Source organism: Aedes albopictus, chromosome 3 (assembly GCF_035046485.1).
Source record: "Aedes albopictus strain Foshan chromosome 3, AalbF5, whole genome shotgun sequence".
NCBI lineage: Eukaryota > Metazoa > Arthropoda > Insecta > Diptera > Culicidae > Aedes > Aedes albopictus.
The window spans coordinates 34265308-34282114 of NC_085138.1; the positions used below are offsets into that span (position 1 = coordinate 34265308).

At 42.5% G+C, this 16807-nt stretch overlaps 1 protein-coding gene across 5 annotated transcripts in view; it reads right to left on the reverse strand.

Annotated features, from left to right (window-relative positions):
* LOC109419235 (uncharacterized) overlaps positions 1-16807 on the reverse strand; it is an 83909-nt gene that overhangs the window by 36681 nt on the left and 30421 nt on the right. For all 5 annotated transcript variants that reach the window (XM_029867546.2, XM_029867539.2, XM_029867552.2 and 2 more), the window contains exon 3: positions 9529-10314. In XM_029867546.2, the coding sequence (XP_029723406.2) occupies positions 9529-10303 (775 nt within the window). In that variant the 5' untranslated portion in view covers positions 10304-10314. The remainder of the gene's footprint in view (positions 1-9528; positions 10315-16807) is intronic.

Below are 16807 nucleotides of genomic sequence, written 5' to 3' on the forward strand. Positions count from 1 at the left end.
ATTTAAATCCCAGTGAAAGAGCGCCCCTAATCAAACACAATCTATTTGAATTCTGAGAAGAACAAAACGGTGGTACTGATATTTATCCATGCATCGGAACTCTAGCCCCATCCATGTCTTGCTTCTAGTTTAGTCCCAGGACAACAAAGAAAAACCCGGGACTTTAGGCTAGTTGCAAAACTCTGTCAAATTAGAGAATGTGTTCTGCAATAAGAATGCACGTGAGTCCTTGAATTACCAGAACTTAACAGTCCTTGATAGGTTAGTACGCAATTAGATACGTAAAGCATGTTTGTTTTCCTAACATCAAGTGTAGTCTCGGGTGGGCAAAGTCCGATTCTTTAACTATCAGCAAGGCAGAATAAATGCAATTTTAGAAACTGTCACCAGTAACAAGGACTTTGTACCATGAATCCTTATTACCAAAACACATTACCCCAACTTGACAAACCGGATGTCACTAGGGTTCGGTTTGGTAGATCTTGAACCGTAACGCAACACATAAAGGCGATCTACCTACGTTACGGGCTCCGTTAAAGATCGAGCATATTTTAAACCCCCTCAACCATTCATCCATCAGCACGGGTCGCCTGACACCTTGGATTGGGGTTCCCTGTTTAGTGGACTTTTACCCCCGGAACAGGTGGTCCGTAGTGTTATTCTTAGCCAATTGAGACAACCGCTACCGACACTACACAGCTATCTAGGCTGATCGGGAAAAGAAGTTAATATTGATGATCAACTTCATACGGACCCGAACAGCCGTCTTATCTGGGAGTTATTACTGGAAAAAACAATTTGTTCAATGTTGTACGTTATATAGAAGCAAAATGTACGTTATATCGAATTCGCTATATCGAAGATTACCTGTATACAGTAAAGAACCAGGGAAAGGCCAGCGACTTCAAGGCAGGTGGCGCACACGATGGCCGTTTGCTTTAAAGAGGATTTAAGAGCACTTTAACGTCCAGGGTGATAGGGCACAATTGGGCAGGATCGGATCTAGTGAAGAAGAGTTCTTCATTCAGCGTAGATTCAAGAAAGCGAATTGTATTGATGGTTTAAAGATTTTATGAAATGAATGGATCCTAGAATCTAATTTTAAAATTTATTCCAGATGTTATGTTATCTTTGATTTGTATTGATAAGTCATAGGCCTTTTCAGTTGACAGGTCCGTGTATGCCACTGTTTACAACTGCCTAATGAAGGCGCAAACGCTAAAATGTCATTTTCATAGGAGAACTGTCAAAGGCCCCCAAAATCAGCTGATTTAAAACGTCTTCTGATTAGGCCTATTTTAAAATAACGTTATACAGAAATATGTATTCCTAATTTTGGTTTCCAAGCAGTATAGAAATGCGTTGTTTTTAGTCACCGTCCTACAACCAGAAACCCTATGGATTTCAAAGGACCGCCTCGAACGCGGCCACCCTGCTGCGATGGTCTCCCCAAGAAATCCCCAGACAACGACCCTTTTTTTCCATCGCACAAAATAACGGCCCTCGCACTAAAGCCAGGAAAGGTAGCTACACACCAAAACCGTACCATCTGTTATATACGGCTGCTGCTGCTGCAGGTCGCGAGGACGAAGACGAGGACAAGTAGTCCCCTTCGTCCGTGTTCCCGTAGCCGTACCATACCGCCACGCCAGCTGAAGGCCTACGCTTCAGTTTCTTCTCATTTCCTTCTGTTGGTCCCTCGCCGCTTCTGTCCTTCTTCGGGTACACTCACGCACACACCCCCTCTCGTCCAGAGTAGAATATTCGTCCCCCATCATCATCATCATCATCATCATCATCATCAGCTTCGTCACCGTCGCCGTCATCGTCCTCTTCCCAGGCGAAGGCAAGCAGGCAAAATGTGAACCCACAGGAGAAAGGCCACGCCACACTGGATGATGGCGAAAGGAAGCGCGCTAAAGAACCTCGAACCGATCGGTGCTTGCTGAAGATGTGACTCCTTTGCCAGCGTTGGATGTGCGTTGTGTGGATGGATGTGTGCGAGACAAACCCGGCAGGACGTTCTTTTATGTGCGCTCTCGATTTTCGGATGAGCGGGATTTCTGGGAAAGAAGGCCAGCGAGCAGAGTGAGTGCTTTGAACTTTACGGTTCTATACGGTCCCCGTTTCTGCTCCGCCGTGACCCCGGTGGTGTTCGGCAGAATGTATCTTTCGGAAACGTCGTTAACCATCGATTGATAGATTATGCGTGTGTGATGCTTTCTCACATGCTTCCGAAAACAAAAACCTAATCATAATGCACAGATCAACAGACGTATCCCTCATTGAATAAATTGTCCGTTCTTATCCGTGCACATTTCGGCTCCCGGCACGAAGCCTTTGTAGGATGCGTTAAGGACAGACTTGTTAGAACCCCAAAATGGCCGCTACAATGGCCGACTTTGAAACCTACTCACGATTTCGAGCGCACAAATCTCTTCGTAAACAAAACCAGCGCACCTATTCTTCTTATTTTAACCGTTATGTGGCCGGCAAACTTTTTGCTTTTTTCTACACCGTGTATTTTAAATGGGTGCTGGGTACCCGGGTACCCTGCCGGCCACATAAGGGTTAAGCTTATTACAAGTGAGCATGAACAGAATAATGAAATTCACTGTTGTTTGAATCTTGCTTCTTGAGATTCGTGCGTCTAAAGTTCTGATGCACTGTTCAAGTGGGATTTCAATAAGTTTGTCCTTAAGCTTCTAATAGAACTTTCATGTTTCTTGGGAACAGCACAGCGATTCCGTTTGTTTTTCTCCCGGAAGTGGCGGGTCTGCTGTTTCCGCGTTCTTTGATATCGTTCCACGTTCTGCCGAGCTCCGTACTGCAGCAAATCTCCTCGCTGCAAAAATTTCTATAGGTATGTACTCATTTTCATACCAATCCACAGTGGAAAAAAAAATCAGTGCAAACCGACACTAAATTCTGTATCTTACGAACGCATCCAGTTTTTCTAATGGCCAAAACGGTTTTATAGACGTAAAATTATCTGGAGAATCTAATGAAAGTGATTGAACAGACTGCACGGATCATTATTCTGCTCATTTTGCCCTAATTCCCTAACTTTTATTGATTTTTATATGAAACTAGCTCTAAAACACTATGAAACATGAATGCGGTTTGCCTTGCAGGACTTTTTTGATGGAATCAAATGTAGAGAATCGATTGGAAATGATTTCAGTGACCGCACATGTAAGTATGCTAATTTTACCCTAGTTCCCCACATATATCGAGTTTTGTATCAAATAAACTCTAAAACCCACAAGAAACTTATGAGTGGTATGTTAAGAAGCATTTATTTGGAGGATTAAGGTACAAGGAATATTTTAGAAGTTATTTTAGTGATCGCATGAATGTAGTTGAGGTCATTTTACTCTAATTCCCCACAGATATTGTGTTTTTGTTGAAAACCGAAGCAATCGAGCACCCCATGTAGAAACCCCACTACGCCCCTGACAACCGTAACTAGGGTTGTTACAAAATTTTCTCATTCCTAATCGAACCACCAATTAGTTAAAACGTGTTCTTTAATAAACGTTATTGTTCCTATTCCTCGTCTCCGAACCTCTGCGACATCAACAGGTTATGGGTGACCAACGTAAGAAAGCTGCGGTGCACGGAATTCAACAGTTTGCCGAAAGAGTCTACGACTGTGAGTTGTGGAACTAATTTCATACAAACACAATATGGTGGGCTTCGTGACCGTGCGGTTAGCGGCGTCAGTCGTCTAGGCGTTTCGTAAGCCTCGGAGTGCGGATTCGATTCCAGCTCCAGTCGCGGAAAACTTTTTGTCAAATGGAAAATTTTCCATTGGGCCACTGGGTGTTATGTGTGTTGTCCGTTGTCTCGTGTTAGTGTAATGTTCAGTCTGTGCAGCCTCTGGCTGCATCTTATTCATCTAAATTAACACTTCTTGACATACCACTCATAAGTTTCTTGTTGGTTTTAGAGCTTATTTTATACAAGACTATAAATTAGCATAAAATTAGCATAATTCTTGGCATAATTACATTCGCGTGGTCACTGAAATCATTTCCAATCGATTCTCCACTTCTGATTCCATCATAAAGGCAAACCGCATTCATGTTTCATAAGTGTTGTAGAGCTAGTTTCATATAAGTCAATAAAAGTTGTGGAGTTTGGGCTAAATGAGCAGAATAATGATCCATGCGTTATGTTCAACCACTTCCATTCGATTCTCCAGACAATTTTACGTCTAAAACTGTTTTGTTCATTAGAAAAACTGGATGCATTCGTAAGATACAGAAGAGTCGGTTTGCACCAAGGTTTGCACTGTTTTTTTCCACTGTAAAATCATTTGATTTTATGTAGTAATTCTTTTTGGAATTTCTAAAGAATTATTTGAACTATCTTCTAGATGCGTCCGCAGAGATATTATCGATAGAATTCTTGGTGAACTTCCTGAACAAATATTTCAAGAAATACTTGAAGAAGTCCTTGTAAGAATCTTACAAGTACTCTGAAGAACCAAAATGTTTGGGATAGGCAACTTTTTTTTCTCTCACATAGAATCATTGACGTAAATAGGGGGTGGCCAGGAGAGGCCTGGCCCCCTCCAGAATCATGAGATTCAGGCCAAAAGTATCTTGGTATCAGTTCTGGAGTATAAAAAATCTATATTGACATGGCCCGCCACCCTGAAGTTTTCGTATACTTGGGCTCACTATTGGCCGCCGAAAAAGACACCGGCAGAGACATACAGAGACGCATTGTGGCAGCAAATCGAGCTTACTTTGGACATCGCAGAACTCTACGACCGAACAAAGTTCGCCGTCACACGAAGTTAACTGTCTACAAAACGCTGTTTGGACCGGTAGTCCTTTATGGGCACGAAACATGGACTGTACGTGCAGAGGACCAACGCGCCCTTGGAGTTCTCGAACGGAAGGTGTTGCGTACCCTCTACGGCGGAGTGCAGATCGGAAGACGGGACTTGGACAAGGCTAGTTATGTACTGTAAAAGAAATATGACATGAGTTTATAGTTCTTAGATGGGCGAAAGTAGCGGGGAATCAACCTGTGGCCAAACAAGCATCTCCGTCAAACGGTTTGATGTTTTATCTAACGAGCCAAAATACTCACAGTCATAAACTAATTTATCATCGTTTGTGGAGAAAAAGTTACTATCTCAAATTTATGACGCCGTTGAGCATCAGGTAGGTGGAAGCTGCATTTGCAAAGGACACCGTCCTCATTTTGGGTTTCCTTACTTCATCCGTTCCAAGACTTTGATAGAATCATCAGTATAGCACGGAGGAGGTTAGAGCATCCCACGAAACGGCAGAGAACGAAATTCGACCGCACGTTCACCCTGACGATCCCTTTTCCTCTCCATCCCGGACACCACCACCACCACCGCCATCACTTCCACCTGCCGCTCGCTGTGTGTGAGTACCTCCACCTAGTCCTACAGTGTGCCGGAGTCATCGTCGCCGTGTCCGTGTGCGTCATCGTCCGTCCACCCCACACCGAGACCCAGTCCGTCCCTCTCAACGAAGCGAAAGGGAAAAAATGCTCCGAACGAACCGGATGGCCGCACACCGCACCGTTGCCATCGTCGTCATTGCCGTGCCGGGGCCTGAGCTCAGCAGCAGCAGCAGCAGCAGTTCAAGCAGCACACTCGTCGAGGCCATCCCAAACCGGAATGGCAGCGACAGCGGGTGGCAGCAGGGCTGCAGGGGGTGATGTGCAGCGCGGGGGGTTCGCTAACAACAGCAGCAGCAGCAGCAACAGTGCACTCTCGGAAAAAAGAAGACTTCGGCGGCACGGCACGGTCGGTCGGTCCCCTTGACTCGAGCGTTTCAGCTGCCTGCTTGCCTGAGCCTGATTGCCTGCTGCCGCTGCGGCCGTCGTCAATGATGGCAAATGGCAATGACGGTCGTGGTGCGACGGCGGTGATGGTGATGGTGGTGGTGGTTGTGCTCGGGGACAGGTTTCGAAGGAGGGTTTCTCAGAACGTTGAGAAATCGCACTCCTTCCCTTGCAGCTAGCGGCCGGGCAGCACCGGGTAATGGTGGCCAGGCCTGAGTTCGAGAGCAACTCGGCAACTGCGCAAAAAGCGAGGGTCAAACGGAAACTGTCCGGGTCGGGGCTTTTCCGCGGGCGCAGAACAGAACGGAAGACCATGCTGGATGGAGGATGTAACCATGTGACCAGATATATTTAGTCCGGGAGCATCCAACCAATTCGCATCGCAAAATCATATAACTTCATAATGGCAGAATCTGAAAAAAAAGAATACTCGTGAAGTCGTAATAATCCATAGGCTCTATCCCATTTGGCATTATGTCATATGGCATAACGCCGGTTGGCATAATTCCATTTGGCATAAAGGTCCATTTGGCATAAAGTTCCATTTGGCATAATGCCGTTTGGCATAATACGAAGAACAACCTTCTTGGTAAGAATGTGCCAAGGAATGTGCATAATCCTTGTTATGCCAAATGGGATTATGCCAACCGGCGTTATGTCAAAAGACATTATGCCAAATGGGGTAGAGAGCCCATTTCTAGATATATGTATCTAGGGAACGTTCAATTACGCCACGCAAATGTTATCAATGTGTCGATCGTCACCAACCATAGGTGATTCTGAGTTCGAAAATGTACTCTACCAAATTCCTAAAACAATCGTACAGACATAAAGGAGATTTTCAATCTCAAGAACAATGTTTGACTAACATTTCTTCCCTTCCTCGATGACAGGCTTTGCTCACTTACAGAAAGAGGTTATTATATCATTCTGTCATTCTGTTGTTCTGTTGTTTTGTTGTTCTGTTGTTCTGTTGTTCTGTTGTTCTGTTGTTCTGTTGTTCTGTTGTTCTGTTGTTCTGTTGTTCTGTTGTTCTGTTGTTCTGTTGTTCTGTTGTTCTGTTGTTCTGTTGTTCTGTTGTTCTGTTGTTCTGTTGTTCTGTTGTTCTGTTGTTCTGTTGTTCTGTTGTTCTGTTGTTCTGTTGTTCTGTTGTTCTGTTGTTCTGTTGTTCTGTTGTTCTGTTGTTCTGTTGTTCTGTTGTTCTGTTGTTCTGTTGTTCTGTTGTTCTGTTGTTCTGTTGTTCTGTTGTTCTGTTGTTCTGTTGTTCTGTTGTTCTGTTGTTCTGTTGTTCTGTTGTTCTGTTGTTCTGTTGTTCTGTTGTTCTGTTGTTCTGTTGTTCTGTTGTTCTGTTGTTCTGTTGTTCTGTTGTTCTATTGTTCTGTTGTTCTGTTGTTCTGTTGTTCTGTTGTTCTGTTGTTCTGTTGTTCTGTTGTTCTGTTGTTCTGTTGTTCTGTTGTTCTGTTGTTCTGTTGTTCTGTTGTTCTGTTGTTCTGTTGTTCTGTTGTTCTGTTGTTCTGTTGTTCTGTTGTTCTGTTGTTCTGTTGTTCTGTTGTTCTGTTGTTCTGTTGTTCTGTTGTTCTATTGTTCTGTTGTTCTGTTGTTCTGTTGTTCTGTTGTTCTGTTGTTCTGTTGTTCTGTTGTTCTGTTGTTCTGTTGTTCTGTTGTTCTGTTGTTCTGTTGTTCTGTTGTTCTGTTGTTCTGTTGTTCTGTTGTTCTGTTGTTCTGTTGTTCTGTTGTTCTGTTGTTCTGTTGTTCTGTTGTTCTGTTGTTCTGTCGTTCTGTTGTTCTGTTGTTCTATTGTTCTGTTGTTCGTTGTTCTGTTATTCTGTTGTTCTGTTGTTCTGTTGTTCTGTTGTTCTGTTGTTCTGTTGTTCTGTCGTTCTGTTGTTCTGTTGTTCTATTGTTCTGTTGTTCGTTGTTCTGTTATTCTGTTGTTCTGTTGTTATGTTGTTCTGTTGTTCTGTTGTTCTGTTGTTCTGTTGTTCTGTTGTTCTGTTGTTCTGATGTTCTGTTGTTCTGTTGTTCTGTTGTTCTGTTGTTCTGTTGTTCTGTTGTTCTGTTGTTCTGTTGTTCTGTTGTTCTGTTGTTCTGTTGTTCTGTTGTTCTGTTGTTCTGTTGTTCTGTTGTTCTGTTTTTCTGTTGTTCTTTTGTTCTGTTGTTCTGTTGTTCTGTTGTTCTATTGTTCTGTTGTTCTGTTGTTCTGTTGTTCTGTTGTTCTGTTGTTCTGTTGTTCTGTTGTTCTGTTGTTCTGTTGTTCTGTTGTTCTGTTGTTCTGTTGTTCTGTTGTTCTGTTGTTCTGTTGTTCTGTTGTTCTGTTGTTCTGTTGTTCTGTTGTTCTGTTGTTCTGTTGTTCTGTTGTTCTGTTGTTCTGTTGTTCTGTTGTTCTGTTGTTCTGTTGTTCTGTTGTTCTGTTGTTCTGTTGTTCTGTTAAACAATATTGCTGACGAATTATCCAAAAAAAAAATCCACAGAATACTAGCTTGTGATTTTGGCATGTATGAAAAATATGAATGTAGAAATAATTGGCTTTAACAGAGTGGGTACCACCCAAATGCGCAATGTTTGGTGTCTACACGGTATTGCATTGTAAGGTTGTTGTTCTGTAGAAATCACATTTTAAGAATGGCTTATTAAAGTTTTAAATTTTACGTTCTCCGTAAACCCTTACGTAATTAATTGACACCTAGAACGTTTTTTCAAAACACTACAAATGTTTAATTTATGGTGTAGTTCAAATCCGGGACGTCTGGTCACTTTGATGTAACGCTCCCACCAACAACGCTGATGATGTTGATGATAATGACGGTGACGACGATGATGATGATGATGATGCTGACGGGATTCGCGCTGCGGGGAAACTTTTCCTTTGTCCCGGGATGGGTCGCGCACATAGCCCATCAGGCGGACCCGAGCCAGAAACCAGGGCACACAGCTACCACCGACCAACAACCCACAAACGTAACAGCGTGGCAACGGTGGTGCTGCGGCGACGGCGGCGGCGGCGGAGGAAGCTCGCCTTGATACCTGCCTGGGCTCATGGAGGGACTGGAATTTTATCGATTTTCGGTGAGAGGGACCGACGACCCGTGTGCCCGTGTGCTGCGGATTATGTAAGCGAAACCGTGGCCATTTTGAGCCTCGCGCTTGGCTGGCGGTGGTTGCCTCCGCCCCCGCGCCATGCCTTCGGGCCCTGTGGGCAGGTGGCGAACGAAAATAAAATATTTAATCGCATTCTGGACCCGGTGGGTCCAGCTTACTTTACCGTTGACGACGTAAAACTTGTCCTTAATAAGAGATCAAAGAAACAACTTGGTACCTTTCGCTCAATCCGCACCAGCTGTATTCGAAAGGAGAAAGGACACTACAGATGGTGTTCGTTAATTAGAACGAGGTGGTTTTTACGAAAGGATAAGATGGATCTGGCCATCGCCTATGATACATAGGTACTTCGTCCTTTTATTCTTTCCGGCTCATCATCAGCAAGTTTTTGTTGAATACCTACGCACTCACCGCTTCAGCAATATACGCCCTTGAAGGATATGGTAGGAAATACTAGGGAATACTACCTGTATTGAGTTTTGGAGTTAAGACCCATTCGGACAATAGGTGTTCGAGGTAGTAGCATTTAGGGTAATGGGATATAATCATCCATCCTATTCCATAGCCCACGAAAAAGCTAAATCCATTACTCACCAGTGCAATCAACCGGATCCTCCCCGTCGGAACCGTCCCGCGACAGCTGTCGTGCCGGTGGCCGCTGCAATTGCTGCTCCAGCAGTGTCGCCTTTCCCGCCTGATTCCTATTGTGATCCACCTCGCCACTGTCTTCCTCCTCCCCGTCTTCTTCCACAAACACATTGCTCCCCACGGTGTCCGAGTCACGCACGTTGAAATCATAGTTCGGCTTCAATCCGGCCTTCTTCAGAGCGTCCACATATCGCGATATGGTTCGCAAACTGGGCAGCTGAAGTTCTCCGTCGCGAATCAGCGACTGGTACGATTGGACCCCAATGGCAGCCTTCAATTTGATGGCCGCCTTCAGATTCGGTTCTTTCCACTTCTTGCGGATATCTTCATCCACCGGGGCATTGGCATTCTGCTGCTGTTGCTGCATCGGAGTGCTTCCTCCACTGTCACTGCTATCCATCACATTTGTGGATCCGGAATTTTGCAACTTATCGGCCAAACGTTTCATACGCTTCTTGGCTGCGTAGAATTCCCGCTTCATGGTTCCGTACCGCAACTTGGTTGTGTCCAGCATCTTTTTGTACTCCAGCAGGGTGGTCAGCAGGCGGCTGTTCTCGTCCCGCAGGACGGCCACTTCGTTGCTATCGCTGAGAACTGGCACGATGCCATTTGGAAGCCGGTTGCTCCCAACGTGGAGTCCGTCGGTCGGTTCCGGCTGGTGGGAGTGACGGCTTAGTTCCTGATCGGAACCGTCGTCCATTGCGAGAGGCGAGTCGGTCATTTGGGCGGGATCTGTTGGGAGGAGAGATGATGAAGAACGTCATGAAAACATATGGGAAAACATTCACACGTGGGTAACTCCATTCAATGAAGAAATAATGGCGTGAGTGAGAAATGGACAAATAGGAGTGGAATTTGCGAAAAAGTTACTCGTCCTCTCGGTGGGACTCGAACTCACGACTCCTACTCACTAGATAGGCGCGTTGCCACTTCTTTTGGATGAATAACCGTGCGGTACATACCCATATTCTGAACGGTTATGAGAATCTCACAATTAAGGTTAACTTAAATAGAAATCTTTATTATTCTAGGGATACCATTAACCCTCTAATACCCAAATTTTTGATTTTGATCTAAATATCATTTTTCGTCATCTAAAATCGATTTAAACATGTTTTGGAAGATGATTCTTTTTAATTCTCGATTTCGTGAATTTCAGTTTTTGATTTTTTTAATTTTTATTTTTGAACATTCCCACACTTTTAAATTTTTCTTAGAAGCCTATTTGGGGCACGGATTTTTTGAGTATAAAACATTTTGAGATTTTATGATTATTGTTGAAATATTTTTATTTTTATTTTTTTTCATTGAAAATTTTATTTTCCGTGTAATTTTAAGGAAAATAATTTTAGAGTGTATTCAATTCCCTTAAACTATTAAACTAGGATAGAATGACTTGGGAAAATTATAAAATATGTTAATTGTAGCGATTCAAACAATGACTTATAGAGGGTGACTAAAACATAAATTTTTCAATGATTTTTAAAAAATGTTAGTATGTTTCAAAATACACCAAAATTAATTTTGAGATATACAAAACAGTCCTAAATATCAGCCAAAAATATAAAAATTTTGATTTTCCACGAAACAAAAATTACAAAAATGCTCAAACTATACCCCGTCTAAAGGCGGGATTGGGTATTAGAGGGTTAAGTTGGTTTTTTGTTTAGCTAAATCTATATATAAATAAAAATGGAATGGTGTTTGTATGTCACGAATAGGCTCGGGAACGGGTCAACAGATCGACATGATTCTTTCACTGTTGCATTCCGTCAGGGCTCCGACATGTTCGTACGAAAAAATAATTGAAAAAAGTGACCGAGAAGTTAAGAAAAACAGGAAAATCTGAAAATCCATTTTGAGGGGCATTTCTTCATGGAACCGTATGTCAAAAAACAGAGTAGGCAGGCAGGACGACGTTTGCTGGGACTGCTAGTGTATAAAATAAATTAAATCTCATAATATAGCGCATTTAGTTCACCACTGGACTATCGCACTAGTTTTCACGAGTGCGAAAACGCTAATAAAAGTGCGCGATTGCATCAAATCAGCTCGGTGTCTTCAGAGCACTTGTTCTCCATAGATTGAAGAAATAGTGCGCCGAAGACATCAACCTGATTTGATGCAATCGCGCACTTTTATTTACGTTTTCGCACTTATAAAGTCGCAGTTCGCAGTCCAGTAGTGAACTAAATGCGGTATAACCTGCAGTCCATGATCTAGACATATTTTTGTTCGTGGTCGATGTGTTCCTAATTATGGACACGATAAGAAGCCATAGTACTAATGTACAAACAAAACACATACTGCACGTTCGCAGTTGAGTCAAAAGTGGAAATATCGCAATTTTGAGCACAAATTTTGCCAAATTGGGTTCTAGAATCACCGATTTAGTCTAGAAATGTTATGTTTTGAAAATTAAATTTGAAATAGTTCTTGAAGGTTTGTTCTAGCAAAAAAAAATCACTTAAGGTGAAACATCAAGAAATCCCATTACAATTTTTCATACAAAGGCACAAATTTAGAGGCACAAATTTAGAGGCACAAATCTGACGAACAAAGCATCGAGCCAAGCCGCACTTGTTTTTCCTGGCTTTGCTCACTTCCAAAAAGAGGCAGCTTTTACTAATTGAGAGCATGTGTTTACAAATTTTCAAGATTGGTGCTCTTAAAAACGTGAGTAGGAGACCAAATCGGCCATTGTGGCAGCCATGTTTGTATTCTCTGAAGTTTCTCCTTAAACCCTTTGCGCCCCCCCCGAAATATCAACCGAAATCGCTCATTTTTGTACAGTTCACTTACTGCCCATAACTGCATATTTGTAACATTTGCATATTTCTGGTATTGAGTTAATATTGGAGATCATCATCAATTCACAAGTGCTTTCGACCACCTGAAATCATTTTGTCTCATTGACCAATGTGACCGCATATCAGTCACACTAGGAAAATATACTGGCTTCAATGCGTGACATCAACCATACTTGAGTCCGATTTATTTTTTGACAATTCCCCCAGCATGCTGAAATTAGAGTCATCGAGAAAGTTTCTTAACAAATCCTTGACGATTTTGCCTAATTGTTTGGGTAATTTTTCATCAAATACATTTATTATTTTTAATCTCCCCCCTTGACGAGTCAGAGAGCAAAGTGACAAAAGAAGAAAATGAGATTTGTTCCGGCCTTATTTCGACTAGTAGATCACTTTACACCTATGAAATCATATCCCGGAGAGATTTTTAAAAATTAGCCTCGCTCTAATATAGTAAGGTTTTGTCATTAATTTTTATTTTATTAGCTTAAAAAAATCAGTATCGGTATATTGTCACCGTTTAAAAATGCCTTAATAATAAACTCTATGGAACCTCACAGTTCCCTACAAATTAAACCCCATAATCCCCCCCCCCCCAAACTCTCATTGGTTGTTGCCGGTATGCTTTATCATTGACAAGAACAGTCAATTATCATTTGATTGTGTACAAAACAGGGATTGATCATCCTGTTTTCCACCTAGGGTGTTCATTATGCCCCACCCTCAAAACGCAAAAACGCAATCCACGATTTTATACGTTTTTCAAAACATTAAATTTGCAACATTTATAGCGTGATCCACTGCTAACAAAAAATGAAAAAATAAGAAACAAAACAAACAGCGCTTTAATCCTTTGTTTTCGTAGGCTGAAAATGGAAGCCACTTGCTTAGTAAGAGAACCAATACCCTAATATATACTTAAACCACTCTCGACCAAGCTTTTAGTTCCATAATCTCTATTAGAATGCTACTTTTGTTAGTTGGGTAACGTCCAGCGGAACTCGAGCAATTCAAATGCCTCATCAAGTCTTCGAATTCCGATATTCGGACGCAGCTGATGACGAAGCTGAACGAATCGTCGGATATCACCCTAACAAAGATTGTAGAGGACTTACGTCAAACCTGCATACTGTGAAGTACAACAGTAAGAAGACTTCTAAACCAAGATATCAACCATCGGCCGAAGTAAGTAACAGTGATGCGGATCAGCCTCGTTTTCCATACTGACCGTGCCTTTCCAACGGTAACGCGTTAGCGTTAGCAAAGTAACGGTATACTTCGTAGATTGGATACTAACAACATTCATGTACCTCTTGTTAATCTCGTTCGGATTGCTTTTCGGAACAATACAGCGGCCTTTCCAAGGGTAACGCGAAACCAAATGTCAACAGAAGTCGTCTCCGTGTACTCCATCAGCCGTGAAAGAAAGTAAGTATGCAGATGTGCGTTTCAACAACGTTCCCATCCGCCTCCAAATTGATTCATCGTCGTACATCATTCAAAACAGGTTCTGGAGAACCGCTTAACCGAAGTCTGGTATGATGTGACCATCAACGGTGGTTCCAAACGTGATTTATGTCGCGTTATGGAATCACTTCTGGGTTCGGATTGGATGGACCAGTGTAACCTTTGGGATGTGCTAACCAATTCTTTCTACAGTTAAAACAGCAGTCAGACGCCATCCGACGTAGCATCACTCCAGGCGAAATTTCCGCAAGTCTTCACCAACAACATAGGTCTTGTGCAGCAAAACGAAGTTCAAGCATCAACGGCGAGGAAATCCCACTCCAGTATTTCGGACGCAGCGTACAGTATGAAAGGCGCCGTTGAAGAAGAAGTTCAGCGTTTCCACAGTCTGGTGGTCTTGAAGGCAGTAGACTTCTCTGATTGGGCTGTACTTATAGTGGTCGTCCGGAAACCCAACAAAAAAGTACCGATCTGCGTCGATTTTTCAACCGATTTGAACGACGTCCTCGAGTCCAACCAATACCCGCTGCCGTTACCAGAAGATATTTTCTCGAAGATGTCAGGATACTTTAGTCATATCAACCTTTCCGATGTCTATTTTCAGGTAAACGTGGATGAAAGCTGCTAAAATCAGCTCACCCAACACCTCTACCATTAAACCCACTTGACCCCTGGCATCAGGTCGACCCAGGGAGAATTCCAAGCAGTTGGTGGATGTATTACTTGCAGGGCTCGTATTCAACTGCCGATACTTGGATGACGTTCTTGTGGGTGGTTGGACTGAAGAAAAACATAATCGGAATCTCGAGCGTATAGTAGGAACATGTCGCCACCCCAAGACCGGCGGACAATCCGATCGTATTTCGAGGGACCCTTCAGGAGTCTCTTCTAATATTTCTCCGGCAGTTCATTCTTGGATTTTTTTTTCAAGAGATACTTAATATATTTAATAATTCTCCATTACGGGAGACTTAAAGGTGTTTCGTCTAAATATCTCATTCTAAAGATTCCTGTTTCTAATATTAATCTAAAGTTTCTTCTGAAATTTCTTCCGGAGTTTCTTCTAAGGTTCCTCTAGAGGTTGTCGATGGATTCTTCCAGGAGTTGCTTCTAGATTTCCTACAGGATTTTCTAAGAATCCACTCGGAGTTTTCTCGGACATCCCTCCGTGAGTTAGTACCAAATTTTTTCCATAATTCTTCAAGAACTTTATTCTGAGATTCCTCCAGAAATTCCTTCCGGGATTCCTTCAGTCATTTCTTCCGGGATCAGCTCAGATATTTATTCCGAGGTTGTCTCAAGAATTCCTTCCGGGATTATTCCAGGAATTCTGCCCTGAACCTCTCCAGGAGTACCTTCTGAGATTTCTCTAGGAATTCATTTTAACATTCCTTCAAGAGGTTATCAAGTGATTTCTCCAAAAGTTTCCTCTGTGATTCCTCCTTTTGAGATTCCTTCTGTTCAATTCGTCTACTTTCTGTCTAATCTGTTTCCTTTTCTTCTCATTTGTTCTCATTTGTATCGCAGTCTAGTTCGAAACCTTGTTCCTACTTAGCCGAATTCAAAGTTACGCATTTGTATCGCAACAACTAGATTTGAAGTAATAAGCTGATTTTTTTGTATGATCAGAAGTTAAATTCTCCGTTTCTGCAAGGAAAACGTGCAAAAAGCCTGGATATTATGATTCCTTGTTTAGTTTGATGCTGTTTGAGCAAAACTTTGAAAAACTGTGTTGTTGAAGATACATGAAATGGAGAAAACAACAACACAGTTTTCCAATGTTTTGCTCAAACAGCATCAAATTGGACAAGGAATCATAATACCCACGCTGTTGAATTTGGGAGGCGAAGAAAGAAATGTTCTGATACTTCAATGTTCCTTTATTGTTGGAAGTTTCAATACCTAAGGAAACTTCAAAATTAGCTCATAATAAGGAATCTCAGAAAGGAGTCCTGAAGAAATCTTGGAAAGAATCAATGAATCTCGGGGTGAAGTTTCTCCCCATCATATGCCATTCCTGGTGTTAACTCAAAAAAAATCCTGGAATAATTTCAAAAGAAACACGGGGACGATCTCGGGAGCAATTGCTGGAGGAATCCCGGAAAGAATTAATGGAGGAATCGTGAAAGAAATTCTTCGTGGGATGGATTCATGAAGACTCCATAAAGAAATCCTGGAGAAATCTCAGAAGGAATTCCCTGAGGAATCCCAAAGGAATTCCTAAGGGAATCGCACAACAAACTCTCAATGGAATCCAAAAAAAGAACTGCTGGAGCAATCATAGAAGGGAGCTGGACGAATCTCAGAATGAATTTCAGGAGGCATGCCGAAAGGAATAATTCCCGAAGGAATTCCTGCAAAAAAAAAATCTGGAGGACACTTTGAAGAACACCTAACTCCGGGAGAAACCTCAGGAGGAACCAAGGAAGGACTTCTAATGGAACTTGTAATGAAAATCTAAAACAAATAGAGTACCCCTGGTGAATTCCTGCTGGATTTTCTGGTGGTATTCCTGGAAGATTTTCAAGAGGATCTTCTGCAAAACTTCAAGAAGAACCATCTTACGGAGTGCTAAAAGATTCGCCAAAAAGAATCCTTAGTGGATCTCCCATCATGCAATTCCCATCAAATCTCCCGTAAAGCTCTTTCCCAGTATTTGTTCTAGAACTCCACAAAGTTACCGTCCCGGAAGAGTTTACTACCACCGTAGTCCCAACCAGGATTGGTATATTACTACGTGTTTACCCTTCTTACACCCATAAGAAGGGTATAAATACCGCTCGAAGAACCGACTTTCGATCCGAGGCCCGCAGGGCCGAGTCTCATATACCAATCAACTCAGCTCGACGAACTGAGCAAATGTCTGTGTGTGTATGTAGTATGTGTGAGTGAGTGAGTGTGTGTGTGTGTGTGTGTGTGTGTGTGTGTGTGTGTGTGTGTGTGTGTGT